This window comes from Peromyscus leucopus, chromosome 6 (genome assembly GCF_004664715.2).
Source record: "Peromyscus leucopus breed LL Stock chromosome 6, UCI_PerLeu_2.1, whole genome shotgun sequence".
Lineage (NCBI taxonomy): Eukaryota > Metazoa > Chordata > Mammalia > Rodentia > Cricetidae > Peromyscus > Peromyscus leucopus.
The window spans coordinates 7,114,820-7,140,155 of record NC_051068.1 but is presented as its reverse complement, the minus strand read 5'-3'; the positions used below and the strand labels follow the sequence as shown (position 1 = coordinate 7,140,155).

Below are 25,336 nucleotides of genomic sequence, written 5' to 3'. Positions count from 1 at the left end.
AAGTAGGGAGAAGTGGACCAGTCATGAGCTGTGATGTAAAGATGAGACTGTTACATTAAGTTAAGAAATTTGCCCCCCCTCCCAAGTTGGGTATAAAGCCCAGGGTCTGCAGCATGATTGGCAAGCACTTTACCACTAGCTACAAACTCAAGCTTTATATTTCAGTTAAACTTTCTAACCTGCTTGCTTAGCTTTTCAGTTCTTAGGTCCTAGTGAAAGAACCAAGTGGATGCCATAACAGGTTGCTCAGCCTTCTCTCAGGTATCAGGCCTCAATTTCAGTTTCCTGAGACTAAGCAAGCAGTTTCTGGGAGGGCCATGAACAAAAGATCATCACTGATGCCCCTGCTGTCAGGGACAGGGAGATAGGACACACCAAGCCTGGGCCACTGAGCTAGTCCTAGTCCCCACAGTCAGTACGTGCTAGGCCAGCCTGCCTCCACAGCAGCTCAAGGACAAAGCGTGGGACTTGTCCAGGCCTGCCCCCAAATGGGTAACTATAACCCTTTACTAACCTAGCCGATTAAAAGTTACCAGCATGCCACTTGCATAAACCAATCCTGAGTCTGGTCCTGTGTGGTCTGTAGGCCCTAAGACCCACCCCTTGCTTTGCCCTATAAAACCCTGCCCCATTGCTACTCGGGGTCTATCCTGCTCTGCTGCTGCAGACAGAGAGGTCCCAGTGAACTTGCAACAATAAAAAGACTCTGCTTTTGCACTGGATTTGTTCTCTTGATGGTCTTTGGGGAACTCTGGGTACAACACTAGAAATCTAAGAGCTTTCTTTCATAGTCCAGATTTATATTGGTACTTATTTATATTTATTCGTCTTGTCAAATCTTAGAGATATTTGGAAATTAACATAAACATGTCCACAATATATAAGCTGCACAATTACCCGTGAAAGGCTCTGAGAAGTCCATGAAGGTTGAGTCAAGAGTGAGGATTGAGTAGAGAACATGCTAAGTAGAGCTGATCACTACTAAATGTGCACAGTTATAAAGTACATTGCAGTTTAGCCTCAAAACTGCTCAGAAATCATTGTGACTCATGGAGCTTGGCACTGGATTTGAGACGGGCAGGCATTTGGGCAGGAAGAACGAGGCAGAGGATAAAGATGGGTATTGTAGGTAGCTGTTGTGTGGACGTTTTGGAAGAGAAATGGGTTGAAGACAGATGAGGAAGAGAGAAGTGGGAACGCATTTGTGACCACCTTTTGTGTGCTTATGTCAGGGGGTTTTCTGTGTTCCTCTGATGCTCCTTGACTGTATTTCTATAAACCAGTTCGCTGTAGCTTTATTTTACAGAAGAGGAGACCTAGACCCAAGGAGGTTTTGTAACAGGGTCTCTTGTACTCCAAATTGGCTTTGGATTCATGTTGCCAGAGATGACCTCCTATTCCTGATCTTTCTTCCTCTACCTCCCTGGTGTTGATTCCAGGCATGACGACCCCCTACCACTTGGGCCCAGCTGATATATTTTACATGATCCAAGTACAGCTTCTAATGCAGTGGTTCTCAACCTGTGGGTCAAGATCCCTTTGGTAGTCACATCAGATATCCTGCATATCAGATATTTACATTATGATTCATAACAGCAAAATTACAGTTATGAAGTAGCAATGAAATAATTTTATGGGGAAAGTCACTACAGTATGAACTGTATTAAGGGGTGGCAGCATTAGGAAGGGTGAGAACCACTCACTGGTCTAATGCTTGTTGTTGCTCAGTGACCAGGTTTGTTTCATGTATTCAAATTTCAAATTTTGTTTTTCAGCCTCCAAAAAATAGTACAGACAATGGCTGACAACAGCGTATTAACATCTCCTACTGAGATAACAAGCTTGGCAGATTCTTCCATCTTTGATTCTAAAGTTACTGAAACTTCCAAGGAAAACTTGTGCCTGGCATCTACTTCAAATGTTGACGGTAAGCCTGTTATCTGCTTTTAAAAACACAGAATTGTTACTTTAATCCTAAAGTACCAGCTGCTGATTTTTTGGTAACTGATCTAACAGTTGTTAAGTTAGAGCATGTCTATTGAGTAACTAGTCGGCTTCTATGTCTACATTCTCTGTCCATCATTTGAGCTAAGGCTTCCCCAGTTTGAAAAAGGAGTGTTCTGAAAAAGGAGTGTTCTAGTGTTGATATTGCTTCTTAGTGTTGCTAAGCTAGAATTTGTTGATGGTTAAGTGAGGAACCACTTTTTTTTTTTTTTTTAAGAGCTGAGGACCGAACCCAGGGCCTTGTGCTTGCTAAATCCCCAACCCCAAAATCATTTTTTTTTTTTTTTTCTGAGACAGGCTTTCTCTGTGTAGCTTTGCCCCTTTCCTGGAGCTCACTCTGTAGTCCAGGCTAGCCTTGAACTCACAGATCCGTGTGCGCCACCATCGGCGAGGAACCACTTTTAATTCACTGCTTTGTAGATGGTCTTTCCTAAAGTTTTCTGTGCTTTAAGAAGGAGGATATGCATGATAATGCTTCTTTGGGGGAATTATTTTTTGGTTGTTGTTTATATGTCTTTTACTACAATGTATCTTTTTTTTAAAGTGATACATAGTCAAGTATTTTTGTAGGAAACTCAGAATTAGATTATTTTAACATTCGGGAATGTTCTACTCTCCTAAGAGATAGAAGACTTTCTAGCTAGGAGGAAGGCCTAGGAAGTACTGATTGTGCTGTTGATACCCTATAACCACATTAAAACATTTTACATTTCAATAGAAGAGATGCCTCAGGTTGAAACAAGATTGATACTGGTCCAGGAAGCTGGGAAACAAGAAGAGCTTCTAAAGGCCGTAGAGGTAAGGAGTTTGGTTTGTAGTTCATTTCCAGATGAGATTCTTCACCTACCTATCTTTTCTTAATCTTATACTTAAGTCTCTTTTCCACAGACTATTAAGATAATGGAAGTCCCTGTTATAAAGATAAAAGAAAGTTGTCCTGGAAAATCGGATGAAAAATTAATAAAAAGTGTTATTAATATGGTAGGTCAAGCATCTCATTGCATGTGGCATGCCTCACTTCCTTCGATTGAATTGCTTCACTCTGGTGATTGGATCAGGCATGAGATGTATGTGCACTCTGAATTAGAAATGTAGAAAGTAGCTTATACTTATTTTAGAATTGGGTTGTTTTTGAAATCCAAAACTAGCATTTATTATAAATACAAATTTTAGAGACTTCTCATTTAATTTAAATCAAGGATGTAATGTATACAAAGATCTGATAATTTTCTTTACATGTTTTAGTACTTTTTCCCATTAATTTTGCTTAGTTTGAATTCTTATTGTTTTTCCAAATTACTAATACCAATAATCAATTATTGTGTCTCAGAATTTGTAATATATCTAATTTTCTAGTCCATCTCCAAAATAATCATTATTTATTATATTTTGACAGATTGAACCCAGGGTCTCCTGCATGCTAGGCAAGCATTTTACTGCTGAGCCAATGGCCTGGCCTTCAGTTACATTAGTTTGCTAGGGACGCAGGAACAAAGTAACACAGACTAGAGAGCTTATGCAACAGCACTTCATTTTCTGTTTTAGGAGCCAATCGGAATTGGTGCCAGCAGGTTTAAAGTCCCCGAAACTTCTCTTGGCCTGCACGTGGTTTCCTTGTTGTATCCCTCACGGTCTTGTTTCTTTGTAGTACATCTTTGCTGTTAACATCCTTACCCACATATAATCACCTTGTGAGATAAAGCTTCACTTTTCATTTTGGGTTTGGGGTTCAGTATAAGAATGTTGGGCAGTGTGGGAGCTTTTGCATGGGGGGGGGGGGTCCTGTGGTTGGGGCTGGGGTGGTTCAGGGGGCAGTACAGAGAATGTTCAAAAAAAAAAAAAAAAAAAAGTCAGGATAGCTGGGCGGTGGTGGTGGTGGTGCATGCCTTTAATCCCAGCACTTGGGATGTAGAGGCAGGAAGATCTCTGTGAGTTCAAGGCTAGCCTGGTCTACAGAGAAAGTTCCAGGACAGTCAGGAATAACAAAAACAAAACAAAAAACTTCAAGGATAGCTGGTTTGTCTCATCACTCCAGTCTTTCAAATTAATCCCAAATAATTTATTTATCAATTCAGAGTTATTTATTTATTTTGGGGTAGTGTTTTTCTGTGTATCCCTGGCTGTCCTGAACTCATTCTGTAGACCAGCCTGGCATCTGCCTCCCGAGTGCTGGGATTAATGGCGTGCACCACCGTTCAGCTCCATTCAGAATTCTTTTTTCTGTTCTTTTTAAACAGGAATTGTGTAGGCTCTTCAGTATGTTGATCCGTGTTTTTTTTTTAAATTGTTGTAAGATACTTGCCTTTGTGTATTGTACGTCTGTCCCATGCAGCTAGTTTTGCTCATGACCTCTCTTTACAGCATAGGTATTGAAATGAGGAATGTTGGGACTGGAGAGATGGCTCAGAGGTTAAGAGCACTGAATGCTCTTCCAGAGGTCCTGAGTTCAATTCCCAGCACCCATATGGTGGCTCACAACCATCTGCAATGAGATCTGGCACCCTCTTCTGTATACATAATAAATAAATCTTAAAAAAAAAAAAAGAAATGAGAATGTTAATCAGAAACCTTTTAGTTAAACTGTGGTATTTTATAGCTTATGATATCTTTTCTTATTTTTCTGAAGATAGCAGTGTATGTATATTATCATTTTTCCTGATCAGAATAAAAAGTGGTGAACAGATGACTGATGAAGTGTACTTAATTTTTTCTTTTTAAGTGGGGCCTGGTGGCTTATACTTGTAATCTCATCATTCAGCACTCTGAGGCCAGGAAGGTTGCTGAGAGTTCAAGGCCAGCCTGGGTTATATAGAGGAGTTCACGCTAGCCTGGCTAATGTTGTAAAACCTTGCCTCAGAAAAACAATAAGAAGGCAGTGGCAATAGCTCGTTACTAGAGTGCTTGCCTAGCACGCTCAGTTCTAGGTTCAATTCCTGTTACCACCAAAACTAAAACTAGAGAAAGGGAAACTTCTGGTGTTCTAGTACTTGAAACTTACTGTGCTTGCTAGGTGGTTATAGGCCACTGAGTCATGGAGCCTAAGTTCATGTCTTTACAGTATCCATCTGTAAGGTCTTACTGTGGATGGGGAAGATGACATGGAGGTGGAGAAACACAGTTTTTCACTATTGTATGGGACATTGGTAATTGTATGCTTTAACAGTTAAGTTTTCTACAAATCTTAAAGATGTCAGAAAAGTACTGGAGTCCCGCTGGGCAGTGGTGATGGCGAGCGGCACTCGCCTTTAATCCCAGCACTCGGGAGGCAGAGCCAGGCGGGTCTCTGTGAGTTCCAGGCCAGCCTGGTCTACAAAGCGAGATCCAGGACAGGCACCAAAACTACACAGAGAAACCCTGTTTCAAAAAACAAAAACAAACAAACAAAAGTACAGGAGTCATTTTTTAGGGAGTCATGTATTTTATATGGTCTATGAATGAGTTTTATTTGTAATAACCATATTAAAAAAAAACTCTAGGAAATTAAAGTGTCCTGTGGAAAGCTGGACTCAGTGGAAGAATGTGGAGATTTGGATTCCCCAGAATTTGAGAATGTATTTGTAGTCACTGACTTCCAGAGCTCTGTCTTCAATGACTTACGCAAGACCGACTGTAGAATTGTTGGACCACCAGTTATACTCAGCTGTGCGCAAAAGGGGGAGGTAAGAAGCATGCAGCTATCATGACTTCAAGATCAGTTTTGCTGATGAAGTTTTTGAAAATTTTAATTAGAAAATCCTGTTAATTGTTGAATGTATGTAACACTGAGAGTAATTCATAGTTGCTGGATGGTGTTGCTCATGCCTGTAATTCTAGCACTTGGAGGTGGAAATTGGATTTGGAGTCTAGTGCATTCTAGGCTACATGAGGTGCTCTCTCCTCAACAAAATGATAATTAATAGGGGCCATTTTTATGTATTCTTTTTTAATTTTTTAGTAGTCAAACCCAAGGCCATTGAAAGTCAGACAATGAGAACTGTGGGTATGTAAAAGCATGTACATATGGCCTTACTTATTAAACCTGTAATGCCTTAGGAGAGATTTGCAGAGGCTTAGCTTCCAGACGTGTGTATACATAAACCTTTCTTTTTTTCCACATAAAACTGGTGCCTTATCTGTTATCATAAAAATTTTAACTAGGAAAATTATTTTAGCCTCTCCCCCAACACCCCCAGGTTTTTTAACTAACTAACTCTCTCTCTCTCTCTCTCTCTCTCTCTCTCTCTCTCTCTCTCTGTGTGTGTGTGTGTGTGTGTGTGTGTGTGTGTGTGTGTATAAGAGGACTACTTGGAGGGTTCAGTTCTTTCCTTTCATTATGGTGATTTCAGGGTTCAAACCCAGGTCATCAGGCTTGCCAACAAGTGCTTTTTTTCTTGGAGACAGGGTTTCTCTGTGTAGTCCTGGCTCTCCTGGAACTCACTTTGTATACCAGGCTGACCTCGAACTCAGAAATCACACCTGCCTCTGCCTCCCAAGTGCTGTGATTAAAGGAGTGGGCCATTATGCCCAGCTACATTTTTAAAACTTTATTTTGAGATAAGGGCTTCTTGTATTCCTGGATGGCCTTGAACTTACAATCCTCCTGTCTCCGCATTCTGAATGCTGGGATTGATTACAGGAGTATCCGATTACAGGTATAGTGACCATACCTGGTGGGGAGATATTTAATTGTGGGGTTTATAGAGTTTGACTTTTGTTACCCGAAAATTCAAGTAAAACTTGGGTATTGAAAAGTTAATTGGCAAGAGGAGAAATCGTTAAGCTTGAGGCCGTGTTTTCTGAATCCTAGCTAAAGAAGAAGCTCATTGGTTTACACTTGTGCCCTCCACAGCCCCTGCCATTCTCCTGTCGGCCGCTGTACTGTACGAGCATGCTGAACCTGGTGCTGTGCTTTACTGGATTCAGGAAGAAGGAGGAGCTCGTAAGTATGATAAGGCGGCTTCGGAGACATTGTCCTAGTAATGCAGATTTAAATGCCTTTCTTTCTTTTTGGTATCATGAGTTAATTTAAAAAGTCTTGAAGGAAAAACGCTATGGTCATCAGGTCCTAAATTTTAAGGAAAAAAAAATTTTTTTTTTTGGTCTTTTTTTTTTTTTTTTTTTTTCCCCAGAGCTGAGGACCGAACCCAGGGCCTTGCTCTTGCTAGGCAAGCGCTCTACCACTGAGCTAAATCCCCAACTCCTAAAGAAAAATTCTTAAGTGTTTTTTTATTTTTATTTTTATTTTTTTTGGTTTTTCGAGACAGTGTTTCTCTGTGTAGCTTTGCACCTTTCCTGGAACTCACTCTGTAGCCCATGCTGGTCTTGAACTCACAGAGATCCGCCTGGCTCTGCCTCCTGAGTGCTGGGATTAAAGGCATGCACCACCACCGCCTGGCGAGCTTTTTTTTTTTAAATATTATTTTTCATCTTTTTGTAAGAGCTTTGTTTAAAAAAAAATCTAAGTGATAGCTGGCATGTAAATTAATAGAAAATTTACTTTCCTGCTAATTATCAGTTATATTGGTTAATTGAAGTTTTTGTCACACAAAATTAATATTGTTATACAAGCCAAGCTTTAAAGTATTCTTACCACCACAGAGAAATCACAGAAAGTTTTTTTGGTTCACAATATTTCCTAAGTTGGGACTAGTAAATATTGCTATAATTTTGTGGGACAGGTATTGACGTTATATAACCTGATGTTAAAAGTCAGTATATTTGGGGCTGGAGAGATGGCTCAGTGGTTAAAAGCCCGTTCTGCTCAGAGAACAAGAGTTTGGTTCCTGTCACCCATGTCAGGTCTGACACCTGCTTCTGGCTCTGTGGACACCTACTTGTGTGTGTGCGTACTCACAGGCACATAAGTAAAGGTGAACTTTAAAAAAGAAATCAGTTTGTTTGTTTGTGGGTGTGTGGTCTTGGCTTTGATATCCAGTGTTGTAAAAAGTAAATAAGGTGAATAAATGAAAATAATATATCTGTGGTTAGGCAGGATTAGAGCCTATTGTCTGTTAACATGCTGTGTGTATTGTTTGTCTTTTGTATGGTTTTCCTGTAGCAATAGCAAGCTACTCTTTTTTTTTTTTTAAGGGGTGAAAGCCTTAGAGATCAGGGAAATAGTGATAGCCACCAACCTTACCTCTCCAGCTCTGCAGCTGCCAAAAGGGGCTACTTCCTGTCTACGCCTTTATTGCCTTACTGTTCTGCCCTCTCATTGGCTCTTAGCCAAGCTACCTCACTTCCTTGTCACTGCCTGTCTGTACAGACCTCCAGGTCTCTATGGTTGGTACTGGGCTTAAAGGCGTGTGTCACCATGCTTGGCTGTTCCCTAGTGTGGCCATGAACACACCAGAGACCCTGCCTGCCAAGTGATCAGATTAAGGGCATGTGCTACCACTGCCTGACTTTTTTGTTGATGGCTTGCTATTTATTACCTCTGATCTCTAGGCAAACTTTATTTATTTACACATAAAATATCACCACATTTCAGCACAAATAAAATGTCACTACACTATATCTTTTTTTTCCAGAGTAGATTCAATAATTACAGTTTTATTCTATCATTTCTATATAATACATTTCTATACCATATCCTCCTTTCTTCTTTTAGAAAGAGATTGACTATGACCAATAACAATTTTTAACCAACCACTAAACAAAGACAAAATAAATTTTATTTGACCATAAATGATCAAAAACCACCTACCCCACCTCTTGGGAATGTGGGCATCCTGTTCTTACAATCCTCCTGTTTTTTTCATTTACATACCAATCCCAGTTCCTCCTCTTTCCCCTTCTCCTGCCCCCCCCCCAGCCACCCTCAGTCCCACCCCCCATCCACTCAGAGAGGGTAAAGCCTCTCTTGGGGAGTCAACGAAATCTGGCATACTAAGTTATGGCAGGACCAAGTCCCCCTCCCTTGCCAGGCTGAGCAAGGTATCCCACCGTAGGGAATGTGTTCCAAAAAGCCATTTCTTGCGCCCAGGATAAGTTCTGGTCCCGCTGCCAGGGGCTCCCCAAACAGATGTAGCTACATAACTGTCACCCACATTCAGAGGGCCTAGTTCGGTCCCATGCATGTTCCCCAGCTGACATGCCACTGTCCATGAGCTCCCACCAGCTTGGGTCAGCTGTCTCTGTGGTTTTCCCCATCATGATTTGACCTCACTGCTCCTGTGATCCCTCCTCCCTCTCTTCAACTGAAGTCCAGGATCTCAGCCCAGTGCTTGGTTGTGGATCTCTGCATCTGCTTCCATCAGTTACTGGATGTAGGCTCTATGATGACAGTTAGGGTAGTCACTACTCTGATTATAAGGGAAGATAAGTTCAGGCACCCTCTCCATTATTGCTAGGAGTCTTAGCTGGTGTCATTCTTGTGGATTCCTGGGGATTTCCCTAGCACCAGCTTTCTCCTAATCCCCTAATGGTTCCCGCTACCAAAATATCGTTTTAATTGCTCTCCCTCTCTGTCCCTCGCTCCACTGGGCCATCTCAGCCCCTCTTGTTCCCATTCCCCATCCTCCTCCCCCTCCCCCCAGTTTACCCAGGAGATCTTAACTATTTTCCCTTTCTGGGGCCCTCCGTGGGTGTCCCTCTTAGGATCCTTTTTACCTAGCTTTTCTGGGGTTGTGAATTGTAGCCTGGTTATCCTTGCTTTGCCTCTAATATCCTTTAAAGAGTGAGTACATACCATGTTTGTATTTATGGTTCTGGGTTACCCCACTCAGGATGATTCTTTTTAGTTTCATCCATTTACCTACAAATTTCATGTTTTCATTGTTTTAACCACTAACTAATGCTCCATTGTGTATATGTACCATATTTTCTTTATCCATTCTTCAGTTGAGGGGCATCTAGTTTGTTTCCAGGTTCTGGCTGTTATGACTAATTGCTATGAACATAGTTGAGCTTGTGTCCTTATGGTATGATTGAGCATTCCTTGGGTATATGCCCAAGGGTGGTATAGCTGGGTCTTAAGGTAGATTGATTCCCAATTTTTTGAGAAACCGCCATACTGATTTCCAAAGTGTCTGTACAAGTTTGCATTCTCACCAACAGCGGAGGAGTGTTCCCCTTGCTCCACATCCTCTCCAACATAAGCTGTCATCAGTGTTTTTGATCTTAGACATTCTAACAGGTGTAAGATGGTATCTCAGAGTCCTTTTGATTTGTATTTCCCTGATGACTAAGGATGTTGAGCAATTCCTTAAATGTCTTTCAGCCATTTGAGATTCTTCTGTTGAGAATTCTCTGTTTAGATCTGTATCCCATTTTTAATGGGGTGGTTTGGTATTTTGATGTCTAGTTTCTTGAGTTTTTTATATATTTTGCATCAGCCCTCTGTCAGATGTGGGGTTGGTGAAGATCTTTTCCCATTCTGTAGGCTGTCGTTTGGTCTTATTGACCATGTCTTTTGCTTTACAGAAGCTTCTCAGTTTGAGGAAGTCTCATTTATTAATTGTTGATCTCAGTGTCTGTATTACTATTGTTATATTTAGGAAGTAATCTCGTGTGCCAATGCATTCAAGCTACTTCCCAATTTCTCTTCTGTCAAGTTCAGTGTAGCTGGATTTATGTTGAGGTCCTTGATCCATTTGGACTTAAGTTTTGTACATGGTGACAGATAATGAATCTATTTGCATTCTTCTACATGTCTACATCCAGTTATGCCAGCACCATTTGTTAAAGATGCTTTCTTTTTTCTTTTGTATAATTTTAGCTTGTCAAAAATCAGGTGTTCATAGATGTTCGGATTAATGTCAGGGTCTTTGATTCGATTCCATTGATCTATATGTCAGTTTTTATGTCAATACCAAGCTGTTTTTATTACTACAGTAGGGCTTTACAAGCTACTCATTAAAAAAAATTTTTTACATAAAATTTAACATTTATAAAAATTTGTATAAGTTTTGTAAAGTAGTTATGCTAAGTGAGTTATTAATACAGATTTTTGTTCAAATTAGTTAAAATCAATTTTGTTCAATTTTTCTTTTGAGGTCCAATTGGTGACATTGGTTCATCATATGGGTGGAGTTATTCGAAAAGAATGTAATTCCAAAGTAACACATCTGGTGGCAAATTGCACACAAGGAGAAAAATTCAGGGTATGTAAACTTAATATTCATTTTTTTCAATACAGTATTGCTCTGTATTGGTTTTTTTGTTTATATGTTTGTTTTGAAATGGTCTCATACTATAGTCCAGGGTAATCTAGAAATCATTTTGTAGGCCATGCTAGGCTTGACATCATGAGTGTCCTGTTTCCCCTGTCCAACTCCTTCGATTATAGGCTGATCTACCATGCCTGGTTTGATGGGGTTTAATAATATCACTCTTGTTGATTCACCATGTATTGAGGGTCAGGTTGAAATTGGCATGTTTAGTAAAGGGTTTGTGATGTAGCTCATTATAGAGTGCTTGCCTAGCGTGCACGAAGGACTCGTTCAGTCCCTAGCACTGCATACCTGTCCAAATAGTGCATGATTAACCCAGCTGTTGCCGTGGAGACAGGACGCACAGGTGGTTCGAGGTCAGCCTGTGCTAATGTGAATCCCTATTTCAAAAAACAGAGAGGGAGGCAAACAGAACCTTTAGCACAGATTTAATCTGTACAGAACTGTGGCCCATCAGGTTTTCAGAAGGAGTGAAGCCAAGTTAGACGTGGAAGAGAAACGAGTGGGTGGGAGGGTGGGAGAGGGGTTTGCCAGCAAATGTTGTCTGACCGCAGGGACAAAGAACAGATGTTTCACTGTTGGCTTGATACAAGCACAGCCTCTTATAAAATGATCTTGTGCCTTTGCATGTGATAATTATCTGTATGTTTAAATAAAAAAGAATTATCTATTTAAAAACAACAACAGGAAAAAGTATGTTTCTCCTAAGACCGGATCATTTCCTTTCTCTCTGTTTTTCTTTTTGTTTATTATGGGGGTGGGGAAAGTAAAGGGTTTGTTTCAGCTTACATTTTCACATCACAGTCTATCCCAAAGCCATGAAGGAATGCTGCTTCCTGGCTTCTCAGCATGGCTTGCTTTTACACCCCAGGCCCATCTGCCCAGAGGTGCTATCACCCACAGTGAGCTGGGTCCTCCTGTATCAATCACTAGTTAAGAAAATGCCTTCCAGGCTTGCCTACACCCTGATTTTGTTGTTTTAATTTTATTTATTCTATGTGCTTTTACATCATGTGTCTTGATCTCATTCATTTCCCCGTCCCTTTGTGTCTGCCTTCGCCCCTGCACACTCCCCAAATAATACAAAATTTAAGAGAAAAAAATTAAAAAGGGAAAAAGTTAAGAATCTTGTCATGGAAGCTGCAGTGCGACACCACGAGTCGTACCTTGAACCCTTTTGTCCGCACACCTTTACTTGGAAGTGCTCATTGCAGAGTCTTTGGTCTGGTTTAACGTCTCTGGTTTCCTTTTCTTTTTTCTTTCTTCTTCTTCTAATTTTTTTTTTTTAAATGTGCATTGGTGTTTTGCCTGCAGATCAGATCTTTGAGTTACAGTGGTTAGCTGCCATGTGGGTGCTGGGATATGAACCCAGGTCCTTTGGGAGAGCAGTCAGTGCCCGTCTCTGGTTTCTACTACCCTACGGGTGCTGGGCACTTGCTTGGGTTCTTCGTGGATACCCTGCTGTTGCCCTGTGTTGTGGAGATCCTGCAGCTTTGGGTCTGCAGGTCAGGACCCTTCACGTGCTCCCGCAGATCATAGATGGGGTGGGTAATATATATGGTTGGGCCTGGGCAGCTGTAGGGTTGGTCCACCAGAGGTGAAATGGGACAACTGTCCCATGCTTACACCTTTGGGCCTGGCTCACTTCCATCTGCACTAACAGGATTGGCTCTCCCTCTCTAGGATCGTGGGCCAGCTCTCCCCACTGCCCCAGATGTTGAAGGGGGTAAGTTGAGGGGAGAGCAACTCCCTTCTGTCCACGCCGCCACAAGACAGATGGGTAATGGGGACAGCTCTCCCAGGCTCACAGTTTTGGGACTGGTTCACCTGTGCTAACAGCGTTGGCTCTCTTGTGCTGCCCTGGTGAGGTGCAGGGTTTGCTCTCCGGAGTGCTGCAACTGGTGGGGTCAGGGACTGTTCAGCTCTTATGACTACAGGGGCAGCTCTTCTCTGCTCATGCCACCACCAGACGGATGGATGGTTCATGGGACAGCTCTCTCAAGTTCACAGTTGTGTGGCTGGCTCACCCATACCTGTGCTCAGAGGTTGGCTCTCTTGTGCTGTTTTTGTTTGTTTGGTTGAGACAGGATCTCTATGTAAACGTGGCTTTCGTGGAATTCAATGTATAGGCCAGGCTGGTCTGAAACTCTCAGAGATCCCCCTGCTTCTGCCTCCCAGGTGCTGGGATTAAAGATGTGGGACACTGTGCCTATCCCAGTCTAGCCTCCCAAGTGCTGGGATTGCTGGACCATCTGTCCTGCCAGTTGAAAATAACTTAGGATTGAAGTCTCTTTTAAGTTGTAGTTGAATTGTACATTTTATTTAGTTTGTTTGTCTGTTTGCATGTGGATGTGTGCTTGTACCATGGCCCATGTGTGAAGGTCAGAAGACAACTTGCAGGCATAGATTTTCTCCACTCATTGGTCCTGGGCATGGCAAGTGCTCTTAACCACTGATTCATGTCACTGATCCCAACTGAATTGTCTTAACTGTAGTTTATCATTCCATCCCACATTCTCAGTGTATTTATATAGGAAATGGTAATTGGCTTGAATTTCCCCTAAATTTATTTGTGTGTGTGTGTGTGTGTGTGTGTGTGTGTGTGTGTGTGTGTGTGTGTGATGTTGAACATATGGAGACCAGAAGAAAACTACCAGAACAGTGGTTTTCAACCTTCTTAATGCTGATGTGTAGGAATGTTTTATATTTTGTCAGCTTGCATGTTTGTATACCATGTGTGTGTCTGCCTCTAGTGGTTCTTAACCTTCCTAATGCTGCAACACTCATGTTGTGGTGACTCCCAACTATAAAATTATCTTGCTGTTACTTCATAACTGTAATTTTGCTATTGTTGTGAATCCTAATGTAAATATCTGATGCACAGGATATTTTCTGATACGTGATCCATGTGGGGGTCTCTACTATGGGATGAGAAGAGCTGTTCTAGAGCATAATAAGGAGAGTTAGCAATGGGTCTATACCTGATAGGGTGGAAATGGCTAGCATATCATAGGTGTGTTTGAAAATTAAATCCATTACTGTGTACTAAGGAAGACTTACTGTTTCCCATTGTGGTAAAATATTCCTAAAATCTACTCAGACTTGAGTCATTTTAAGTGCACAGTTTGGTGTCATAGCAACATCTCCTTTACTGTGCAGTTCTTGTTATAATCCGTCTGTTAACCCTTTGTTTACACTCTCTAGGGCTTCTCTTTCTCTTGCCCCAGATAAACACGTACTTTCTGTCTTTGTGAATGCCAGTACTCTACCTAACTTATTAGGAGAAATCTCACTTGTCTTTCAGTTTACATTGTCAAACAGTCCAATAGCATCACAGTTTTGATTCAAACAGTATCAAAATCTTTATAGAGGTCCAAAAAATTTGGGCTGGTAAAGGACATTTATTTTAAGTCAATTGTACGGTTGGTACACATGGGAAGCTTTTCAATTGTCCACTCAATACTCTGTAAGTAATAAGTAGCACTATTCATAAAACTCCGGTAATGTATATTACCTTTGTTTTAAGATTGTAATAGCCTATACAAAGAAAGAAATAGGAAATACATGTTGCTTTATTTTTCTGTAATACTGCACCATTCTACATTAAGTTAGACAATAGGATTATTCTGATAACTGCAAGACATGATGTCCTCATATTTGTCCTCATGGTATCAAGGCCAGCTACACTGCCATGGCACCCCCCCACCCCAACACACACACTTGAGAACCCCTGTTCTAAAGTTGGGTTCTCTCCTTCTACCGTGTGGATCCTGGGGCTTGAGCTCGGGTCGTCAGGCTTGGCAGCAGGCCCTGAGCCCTCTGCTAGACCCCAGTCATTTAAACTCCGGAGCTCAGCGACTCAGCCACAGGGTTCCTTCTGTGGTCCTGTGTGGCCAGGACCTCCACGGTGTGAAACAGGAAAAGGAGAAGTCAGAGTTAGATGAGGATCAATTTAAGAGCTGTATCCATAGAAAATAGAATAAAGAATTGGTTTTTCTCCTCTCCTAGACAGCACAATAGAGCTGACCCTATTGACAGGGGTGTGAGTGAGCTGGAGCTTGGGAGAGCTGGCCCTGCCCCTCATCTGCCCTATGGTGGTGTAAGCCTGGGCGAGATGTCCCTCACCCCATGGGTGGGAGAGCTGGCCCTGCCCCTCACCAGCTGCAGCACTCGGGAGAGTGGCCCTGCACCTCCCCTGGACAACACAGTAGAGCTGGCCCTGGTGGTCCAGGTGTGGGAGTGCCGACCCTGAGGACCTGAAAGCAGGAGAGCTGGCCCTGCTCTTGCTCAGTGCTGCAGGGGTGAACTAGCTGGGGCAATGATGGAGAGCTCCCCCTGGTGGTGAGGACGGGGGAGAGCTGGGGGCTGACCAATCCCAATCCTGCAACTACCCAGGCCCAGAACCAGGGCTGTGAGTTGTCCCACCCAGCATCCACCCCACCTATGATCTGCTGGAGCACATGAAGGGACTGATCCTGCAGACCCAAAGCCGCAGGATCTCTACAACACAGGGCAACAGCAAGATATCCAAGAGGAGTCCCAGTGAGGGCCCAGCGCCCATAGGCGGTAGAAACCAGAGGCCTGGAACCAGACCAATGACTCTCTGCAGTGAACACTTGGAAGTAGAGATTACGGACAAAGGGGTTCAAGGTGTGACTCACAGTGTCACACTGCAGCCTCCATGTTGAGCTTCTTTCCTCTTAAATTTTATTTTGGGGGAGGGGAGCTTTCCACAGGCAGAGGAACAGAGAAATGAATGGGATTGAGATGCATGATGTAAAAGACACAAAGAATAAATAAAAAGAAAGTTAAAAAAAAGAATTGGGTACCATGGAACTTATTTTAAAGTTACATTTACTTTAATAAAGTAGAATGTAAAATTCTGCTAAGAGTTTTGTACATAATTCTTTAGAAGCACTTCCTTGAATGTAGTTATTTACAGTGAAAACTCACTGTGATTGATGTTAATATTCTTAGGTTGCTGTGAGCCTGGGTACTCCAATTATGAAGCCAGAATGGATTTATAAAGCATGGGAAAGACGGAATGAGCAGTAAGTGCTTCGGAATCCAGTAGTTCATTGTGTGAATTCAACATGCTATTTATTTAAAAAAATTGGTGTGTGTGTGTGTGTGTGTGTGTATGTGTGTACTTGAATGCATGTTGTTGTACCATGTGTGTGCAGTGCCTGAGGAAGCAAGAAGATGGCATCAGATCCTCTGAAACTGGAGTTACCATGTGGGTCCTGGGACTCAAACCTGGGTCTTGTCTTGTGAAATAGCAGCCAGGGTTCTTAACTACTGAGTTATCTCCAGCTCAACATGTTAATTTTTAAAATGTGTGATTTTACCCTTTGTTTTAAAGATGAAGCCATGTGCCAACAAAAACTAAATTTGTAGATCATACAGAAAAAAATAAATTCAGTCTTTGAATAGCTTAGGGAATAAAACATAGGTTATGAAACAATTAATTGAAAGATTTGGTATCATTGGATTTTACTTTGTAAAATACTTTTTGTGTGTGTGTATGATAGTATGTATGGGCATGCGTGTTGCAGCACACATTTGGAGGCCAGAGGATGACTGTGGAGTTGGTTTCCTCTGTTTACTTTTACGTGAGTTCTCGGGATTGACCGTAGACTGTAAGGCATTTGTGGCAAGTGCCTTTCCTGCTGAGTTAGCTCACAGGACTGATTTTTGTGAACTAAGTTTGACTGGGTAGTTAAGATACTTTGGTGGGTGGAGGTGTTTGCTACCCAGCCTGCTGACGACCTGTGTTTGATTCCCAGGGCTCACATCAGGGAGAGATTGAACTTCCAGGGGTTGTCCACTGGCTTCCATGTGTGCATTGTGGCCCCCATGTGCACACATGCAAATAAAATGTTTGATTATCGTAAACATTCTAAAATTAGCTAGGTAACAGCTTAATGCTTTTAGGTATTTGGATTATGTTACAGTTTTTTCTACTTTGTGTTTAGATATGTTTGAATTGGTGCTTAAAATTTATTATCTTGTTTTGCTAACTTTCCAATTACTCTCTGCTGTGGCACTTTATCATTATGTAAAATTTCATGAAATTGGAGAATATCTACTGTAAAATTCCAAACCACAGCCAGGATATGAAGCTTGTCTGTGATTACATTTGGTCAGGTGTAATGGCCCCTGGGTCTATGCATGTTACTAACCGACATCCCAGACAACCCCCTGTCTTTTAAGAAAAGAAAGCAAAACAGACAAAATCGAAAACAAACTGTATAAGTTCAGGACCTTAGGTAAGATATTTTCAATAAATGTGTTATGCTAAGACCTTTAGAATCCTGAGATACCAAACGGTTATGCCTAACTGATAGAATGTAAGCTGGCTTTACAAGTGCATATTTGTTTTTAGGTGTTTCTGCGCAGCAGTCGATGACTTTAGAAATGAATTTAAAGTTCCCCCATTTCAAGATTGCATTTTAAGTTTCCTGGGATTTTCAGATGAAGAGAAAAACAGTATGGAAGAAATGACTGAAATGCAAGGTATCATAACAAGCTATATGTGGTGGTTAATGTTGTCCAGAGACTAGTGTCTGAGCAGTTCTGAGGGAGTTTCTAGCCTGGACTGATGGAGGGGGAAGACTCCCTCTGACTGTGAGTGTGCCGTCCCATGGTCCCATGCATATGAAGGAGAAAGTGAACTGAGCACCTGTGTTTCTTCCTCTGCTTCCTGAAATGTGACCAGCCGTCCCATGCTTCTGCTACTGCGGCTTATCTGCCCTGCATGGACCCTTGAACCCAGCCAAAATAAACCCTTGCAGCTCTTATTAGAAATGACTAATATTATAAAAGTTGTATACGTTTTATTCCTCAGGCCTGTTCAATCACTTCCTAATAAATAGCTGCTGTAGAGATGGAGGTTGGAGAGCAGTTATTTGGCTGATTCATGTTTGTTTATCTGTGCTCCTGTTCTCTTTAGGAGGTAGCTATTTACCAGTTGGGGATGAAAGGTGCACTCACCTTATTGTCGAAGAGAATACAGTAAAGGAACTTCCATTTGAGCCCTCAAAGAAACTTTTTGTTGTCAAGCAAGAGGCAAGTAACTCCAGAATGAAATTAGGTAGCTTTAACAATACTCTAGCTTCTCTGCTGATGTAGATTTAAAATTTAATTGAATATTTTCTTTCTCCTCTAGTGGTTCTGGGGAAGCATTCAGATGGATGCTCGTGCTGGAGAAACTATGTATTTGTATGAAAAGGTAGGTTTTGGCTCTTGAGCTATTGGGTCTGTGGATTTTTTCGTATAAAATTGATACTTTTGTGTCCAGAACATTTAGAAGGCATGGTATAATTAGTATACATGTCATATATCTAGCTTTTTAGAAGAAATAGTTTGAACACCATATTCTTAGTCTTTGTAAATTTAAGTGAAACTGTGCAAGGCAGTGAGTTTTCTTTTAGTGTCCTCACTAGTTTTCTGCCAACTTGACATAGTTTAAGTCATTTGGGAAGAAGGAGCCTCATTGAGAAAATACTCCCACCAGATTGGCTTGTGAGCAAGCCTGTGATAGACATTTTTGATTGATGTGGGGGAACCCACTTCACTGTGGGCTGTGCTACCTTTGCTGGTGGTCCTGGGAACTATAAGAAAACAGGCTGAGCAACCCACAAGGAGCAAGCAAGCCAAGAAGCAGTACTCCTCCATGGCCACTGCTTTACTCCCTGCCTCCGCTTCCTGTGCTGACTGCCCGGGATGATGGATGGACTGTAAGCTGTAAGATAAAATAAGCCCTTCCTTTACCAAGTGTCTTTTGCTCATGGTATTTTATCACAACAATAGAAACCCTAACGAATACATTTAATATAACGTAAGTTATTCTCTGCTGATTGCTGACGATACTGTCATCAACAGTAACATCCCTGTCTTTAGAAACTTTACAACCCTGCTAGAACAAAGGTGCGTTATAACCAGATACTGTTTTAGAGAATCTCATTCTGAGAGACTGCCAGGGTTGAATAGGATAAGTGAATGTTGAACCAGCATCCTAGGCTAACCAGGTGAGGACATTGGGGAGAGGAGAGGAGAGGCAGGGAGATCAGGGAGAGGTAGGCAAGCTTGCGACAACATGAAGATAGTAAGGAGTTCAGAATGGTTTTTTTTAATTTGGGGGAAAGAAAACCAATAGGTAAAGTTCAATAGATAGGAAGACCCAGAGTTCTTAATATCCTGAAGAGCCACGTATTATTCTGAATTGTGAGTCATTGTTATTAAAAAGATGAATGTAAGCAAGAAAGATTTCATTTTCATGTTGGATATCAACAAAGAGGACTATTAAATTGTAGAAAGATTTTTGAGAAGATTTACTTCAGTTTGAGATTTAGTAATTTTGAGTGGAGAAGCCAGGTGTGATGGCACATGACCATAATCCCATTATGTAGGAGGCTTCAGAAGAAGGTTTTCAGTGAGTTTGAGGCCGGCTTTGGCAATGTTGTGAGGTACCAGGGCAGCCCAGGCTACTCAGCAAGACCCTGCCTCAGAAAGATGAAAATAATTTTTGAATGCTGTGTTGAATATAAGGTTTTAGACTTCCTGTTTCCTCTATAAAATCTATGTAATTACTCACTGTGCTCCTTAGTCTTGTTCTCGATGTCAAGTGCTCAGTGAGGTTTGAAGTGTGCTTTAGATGTGGTGAGAGAACTCAACTCTGGTTGAACTAGGAATGTTTCAGGAGAGACTGAAGCGTTCTAAGTTCCTCCCTGCTGTAGACGGAAGACACAGTGTGGCTCACTCTCTCTCAGTTCATGCTTTGAAGAGTCGCTAGTAAACAGGCCAAGAGACAGTTACTCATGGAGAAGGAGCTATGGGAGAGGGCGAGGCTGCCTGTTAGAGTGGCGTCCTGACCGTTCTGTTTCATGAAGCTTTGCAGTTGTCTAGTAGACAGCAAGATTCTGAGAAGTGGTGTTCCTGTCTCAGTCATGATCAAACCGCGCTTCTGTGCTTTTCATTTCAGACTAACACTCCTGAGCTCAAGAAGTCAGTGTCTCTGCTTTCTCTGAGCACTCCAAACAGCAACCGCAAACGGCGCCGACTGAGAGAGACGCTGGCCCAGCTCTCCAGAGAGACTGACCTCTCCCCGTTCCCTCCCCGGAAGCGGCCCTCGGCTGAGCATTCCCTTTCCATTGGCTCCCTCCTGGACATTTCCAACACGCCTGAGTCCAGCATTCACTATGGAGGTAATTCACATCTTACAAAATTAGTGACTAATAGGAGAAATCCCTGCTACAGTGAAGGGGCAGGAAGGCTTTTCTGTTAATTAACTTATCCTAGTCGAGGAAATAAGACACTTGGAAAGCTAAGCATAGCTGGGCAAGGTGATACACCCAGTAATTCCAGGACTGGGCAGGTGCAGACCAGAAGATGAGTTCAAGGCTGTCTGGCCAATATGAGACTGTCTCAAAAACAAAACAAAACCAAAAAACAAATTCCATAAATCAGTCAGCTATGCACAGTAATCCTTTTGTTGAATGATCGTTCACTGTAAGCTTTTGTATGTTTTTAATAGGTGGTGTCTGATTTACAGGCCACTGAACTGAGGTGCAGGGGATTATGCCTTGTCCTGGGCTGTAACTGGAGAGTGACAGCTATTTTAAAAGATTTTTTTTTTTTTAAAGACTAGGACTCATAGCTGAGGCTGGGCTTAAACTGCTGCTTACCCCGCTTCTCAAGTCCTGGGCTTGGAGGAATGCACCACCACACCACTAAAGAGAACTATAGCAATGTTACATTTATTATGGGGAAATATGGTGAAGTCCGAGGAGGGTGATGTCAGCAAGACTGTGATTAACCCTGTTTTCGTCACCGGTATTTCTCTCTGTAGTCTATAAATATGTAGTATTTTCCAGATTTTAGATAGAAAAACATGAAGCTTTTGACTCAATGGCACTCTTCCTAACTGTGCCGTTTTCCTGGTCCCTTCCCTTAGTGTGCTTCAGAGAGTTGCCTGTGTGGCCCTGAACTTACTCCCCCCTCGTCTCCTCCCTTGTGCTCTCCGCCCATCCCCATTAGGTAGCAGTCCCTCCTACGCGTCACTGCTCTCCTGGGAGATGGCTTCTAGGTAGCTCACAGCACTGCTCTCCTGGGAGATGGCTTCTAGGTAGCTCACAGCACTCGGCATTTGAATGGCTAACTCCTTCCTGGACACACCCCAGCCTTCCCAGGCTTCCTGATAGAACTGACTTCCTTCTCCTTTTCCTTCCAACTCTGACTCCAAATGCTTCATGATCTCATTAATTCCCCGTCTTTAATTTATTTTCTCTGCTGATGGCCCTGAATGTGTCTTCTCTGCTTAGCTGCTAACTTGAGACATTCTGTCCTTAGGCAGTGAGGATCTGAGATCGAACCGAGCGGGAACTCCTGTGTCTTTTCCCATCCGTCTTTCCTCAGTTTTTCCTGTAGCAGACGCTTTTTTATGATAGTGACTCCTACATTACATCTTCGCTTTGAGTTTTGCCTTTGTACATGTCAGACTTATAAAAGTCTTTAAAAATGGAAATTTAAAACGTGTCACACTTCTGCTTTAAAAGTCATGGAGTGGCTGCTTTGTGCTGTTGTAGCTCTTTCCCGTCTTTGAGAGGGTCTCCCAGCCCATCATGGCTGCGAATGTCCTGCGGCGCAGCCGAGACTGGCGTTGAACTGATCCTCCTGTCGTCCCTCCTAAGTCTGTCAAGCTGTGTGCCACCGTGTGTGGCTTCAGGAGTCATTAAATGAAACAGGTGTGGCCTTGGCCTAAATGATACTTCATCTTTGAAGATGATAGTTCGGATTTAGGAAAATCAGGTGGAAAGTGAGTAGGTTTTAATTTAGAATCTTTTCTGTTTCAACCTTCCCAGTAACTGGGGTCACATGCCTACACGACCAGATTCGGCTTGGTTCTGTAGTTGTTATGGACGAGGGCATGAGATAGTAAGGAGCCGATCTTAAAGGTACAGGGCTTGAATGTGCAGTTTAGGAGAGAGGAGAAGAAAATTAACCGTTAAAGCAGACACATGACACACTGTTATGTCAGGTCTCTAGCTGGTGGGTCCCAGCTAGACACAGTGTAATTTAACATCACTAGATCTCAGACTTTTCCTCATTCAAGTGTCCTGAGACTTATGGCAGGCTTATGTAGCCTGAAAATGTAGGATGTATAGGAACTATTTTGAACTCTATTATTTTTCAAACAACGTGGAACTCCACAATTCACATGATTGTCTTAATATAAAAATGTTTAAAGATATTTGTGTAAAACTAAGTAAGGGTTAGGAATAGTTACTGTTTGTTTTCCATACCACGTTTTTTTTTTTCTGTGAAACATTCTTGTTCACATAATGCTAAAGTGTTCTAATCATACTTAAGATTATGAATTTTTTCATAGTAAGAATAAGAAAATGAATTTTTTTGAGGGCAGCCTGTGCTACAGAGCGAGTTCCAGGACAGGCTCCAAAGCTACACAGAGAAACCCTGTCTTGGGAAAAAAAAGAAAGAAAGAGAAAATTAATTTTAAGCTTTTCTCCAATTTTTGTTTCATGATATATGCTTAAAACATGCTAATTCTTCTGCCCTCTCCCATTTTCGGTTGGACCGGGTGTTTCTATGTTAAGATTACTCTGAGCTAACAATTTTGGTTCATTTTTTAAAGATTGAGTTCATGTGTGTGAATGGTTTGTTTTGTCAGCGTCCCTGTCTGCACACCATGTGCATGTGAGGTCCCTCTAGAGCAGAGATTCTCAACCTCTCTACTGCTGCGACCCTGGAGTACAGTTCCTCGTGTGTGTGCTGACCCCCAACCAGAACGTTATTTTGGTGCTACTTCATAACTGTGATTAAGCTACTGGTATGAACCGTGATATAACTATCTGGTATGCACGGTATCTGATATGTGGCCCCTGTGAAAGCCACTTGACCCCCCCAGTTGAGAACCACTGCTCTAGAGATCAGAAGAGGGGGTTGGATCTTTGAGCTGGAGTTAGTCAGTTCTGAGCTTTTGTGTGGGTATTGGGAATTGATTCCAGACCTCTGTAAAAACAGCCAGTGTTCTTAACCACAGAGCCTGTTGGCTATCTGTGAAGGAGGCTTCTTCTATCTGCATAAAGTTTACATTATTGTAATAGTGTAATCATAGCCACCCTTTCCTCTTCCATGACTTTATCTATCTATCTCTCTCTCTCTCTCTCTCTCTCTCTCTCTCTCTCTCTCTATCTATCTATCTATCTATCTATCTATTGAAATAGGGTCTCTAGACACAGTCCTGGCTGTCCTGGAACTCACTATGTAGACCAGGCTGGCTTTGAACTCATAAAGATTCACTTACTTCTGCTTCCTGAGTGTTCAGATTAAAGGCATGCACCACAGTGCCTGGTTTCCTCATGTTTTACACTGAAGTATTTTAACATTTTTTTTCTGTTTTATTATTTTAGCTTTTCAAATACCTGTGGTTTTTCAGGTTCTCTCCATGGGATTATTCTGCCATGCTTTCTTTTGAATCAGTTCAGTCAAAAACATTATCCATACACACATTCCTCCATATACGTTTGCTATGTGAGAGGAGGAGGAAGTGGAAAGCATGATGAGTCTTAGTTCTCAGTATCTAAGTGTCTGTGTTTGGACTTTTCTTTGTGTGTGCGTTTGTGCTTTCTGAACGTGGGTTGAACTCAGGACCAAAACATACGGGGGGGGGGGGGGTGCTTTCCCACTACATCATCAGCCCATGCTTTGAGACAGGGGGATAGCACTGTGTGGTCCTGGGTATTGGCTTTCCTTCAGCATCCTGAACGATGAGCTTACAGACATGTACCACTCTAGCTGGTTTGGAGACATTTTTTAAATAACCACATAACACTTATAACATTAATTCCATGAACCAAATCTAATGTTTTAGATTTCTCTAGTTTTCTTAATCATGTCCTGATTTCTAGCCCCCGACCCAAACAACAACAAAAGTTTGTATTTTAATTTAGAGTACAATCCAGGATACACATGATTTTCATCATTTAGTTTCCTCTCATCTAGGAAACTTCCTTTTAATTTAATGACCTTGGCAAGTTCAAAGACTATTAGCCATTTATTAGTAAAATGTATGTCAGTTTTGTAATTGGTATCGAGACTGAACCTAGAACTTTGCATATGCCAGGTAAGCTTTCTCCCATTGAGCTATATTCTCAGCTCAGAATTAATGACTTTTTTGGTCACTGTATTTTTCTGGCCTTATCCTATGAGGAAATTTTACTTGAACAGAAATGTCTATGGTGGTGCCTTCCAATTAAATCTCTTCCTTTTCAGAAACACCCAAGTCATGTACTAAGTCTTCTAGAAGTTCTACTCCAGTTCCTCCGAAGCAGTCAGCCAGGTGGCAGGTGGCCAAAGAACTCTATCAGACTGAGAGCAATTACGTCAACATACTGGCCACCATTATTCAAGTGAGTATGAGTTAGGTTCTAGATAACTTCCTAAAAGACTCTCACGTCAACATACTGGCCACAGTCATTCAAGTGAGTGTGAGTTAGGCCCTAGATCACTTTCTAAAAGACTCTCCCCTCTTGCTTCTCTTCTATGATTGTGTGTCTTGTTCTTTTAAAGGATATTGGGTTTTCTTTTGGGTGGTATTGGGGGGGTTGAGATCAATCTTGCTATATAATTCTGGCTGGGCTGGTACTCAATAGTCTGGCCTCAAACTTGGAATGATCCTACTCTCTCTCTCCTGAGTACACGGATAGCAGGTGTGCACCGATCCCACTCCGGCAGGAGGATGACCTGAAAGACCAAACCAAGTAGCGTTGCATCAGCCTGTTGAAAACAATAGTCCTTGACCCCAGCGGTCACTAGTGGTGCCTGTCAGGAGCGGCTGTTCAGTTTATCTGTTAGACGTGCCTTTGCTAGAATGCTGTGGCCTTTGTGTGACCTTGTGGCTTTGTACCTAAAAATCCACGTAAGATCCCAGTTTCTTGTTTTCGTTTAGGCTGACAATGACTGACTACATTGAGTTCTTACAGCTTCACATTGTGAAGATACCGCCTTACAGTTAGAACTATACAATTTTCTGAAATTTGTGTTCTAGAGAAGCCGCCCTATTTAATACGGCTTATGTGTGAAAGTACTGAGAAGCTGAACAGCTCTGATGTCAGTAGTAATTTTCTCAGTCTTTGCGTGTGCTCCATCAGATGGGCAGT

The 25,336-nt window shown here is 42.0% G+C and overlaps 1 protein-coding gene across 1 annotated transcript in view; it reads left to right on the top strand.

The window, feature by feature from the left end:
* Positions 1-25,336, top strand: part of Ect2 (epithelial cell transforming 2) — a 61,612-nt gene that overhangs the window by 4,456 nt on the left and 31,820 nt on the right. Inside the window, 12 exon segments of the mRNA XM_037206504.1 lie at positions 1,776-1,927; positions 2,723-2,802; positions 2,893-2,985; positions 5,481-5,663; positions 6,833-6,922; positions 10,980-11,087; positions 16,134-16,207; positions 17,542-17,672; positions 18,109-18,224; positions 18,325-18,387; positions 20,140-20,362; positions 24,450-24,586. Of these exon segments, the coding sequence (XP_037062399.1) occupies positions 1,798-1,927; positions 2,723-2,802; positions 2,893-2,985; positions 5,481-5,663; positions 6,833-6,922; positions 10,980-11,087; positions 16,134-16,207; positions 17,542-17,672; positions 18,109-18,224; positions 18,325-18,387; positions 20,140-20,362; positions 24,450-24,586 (1,428 nt within the window). The 5' untranslated portion in view covers positions 1,776-1,797.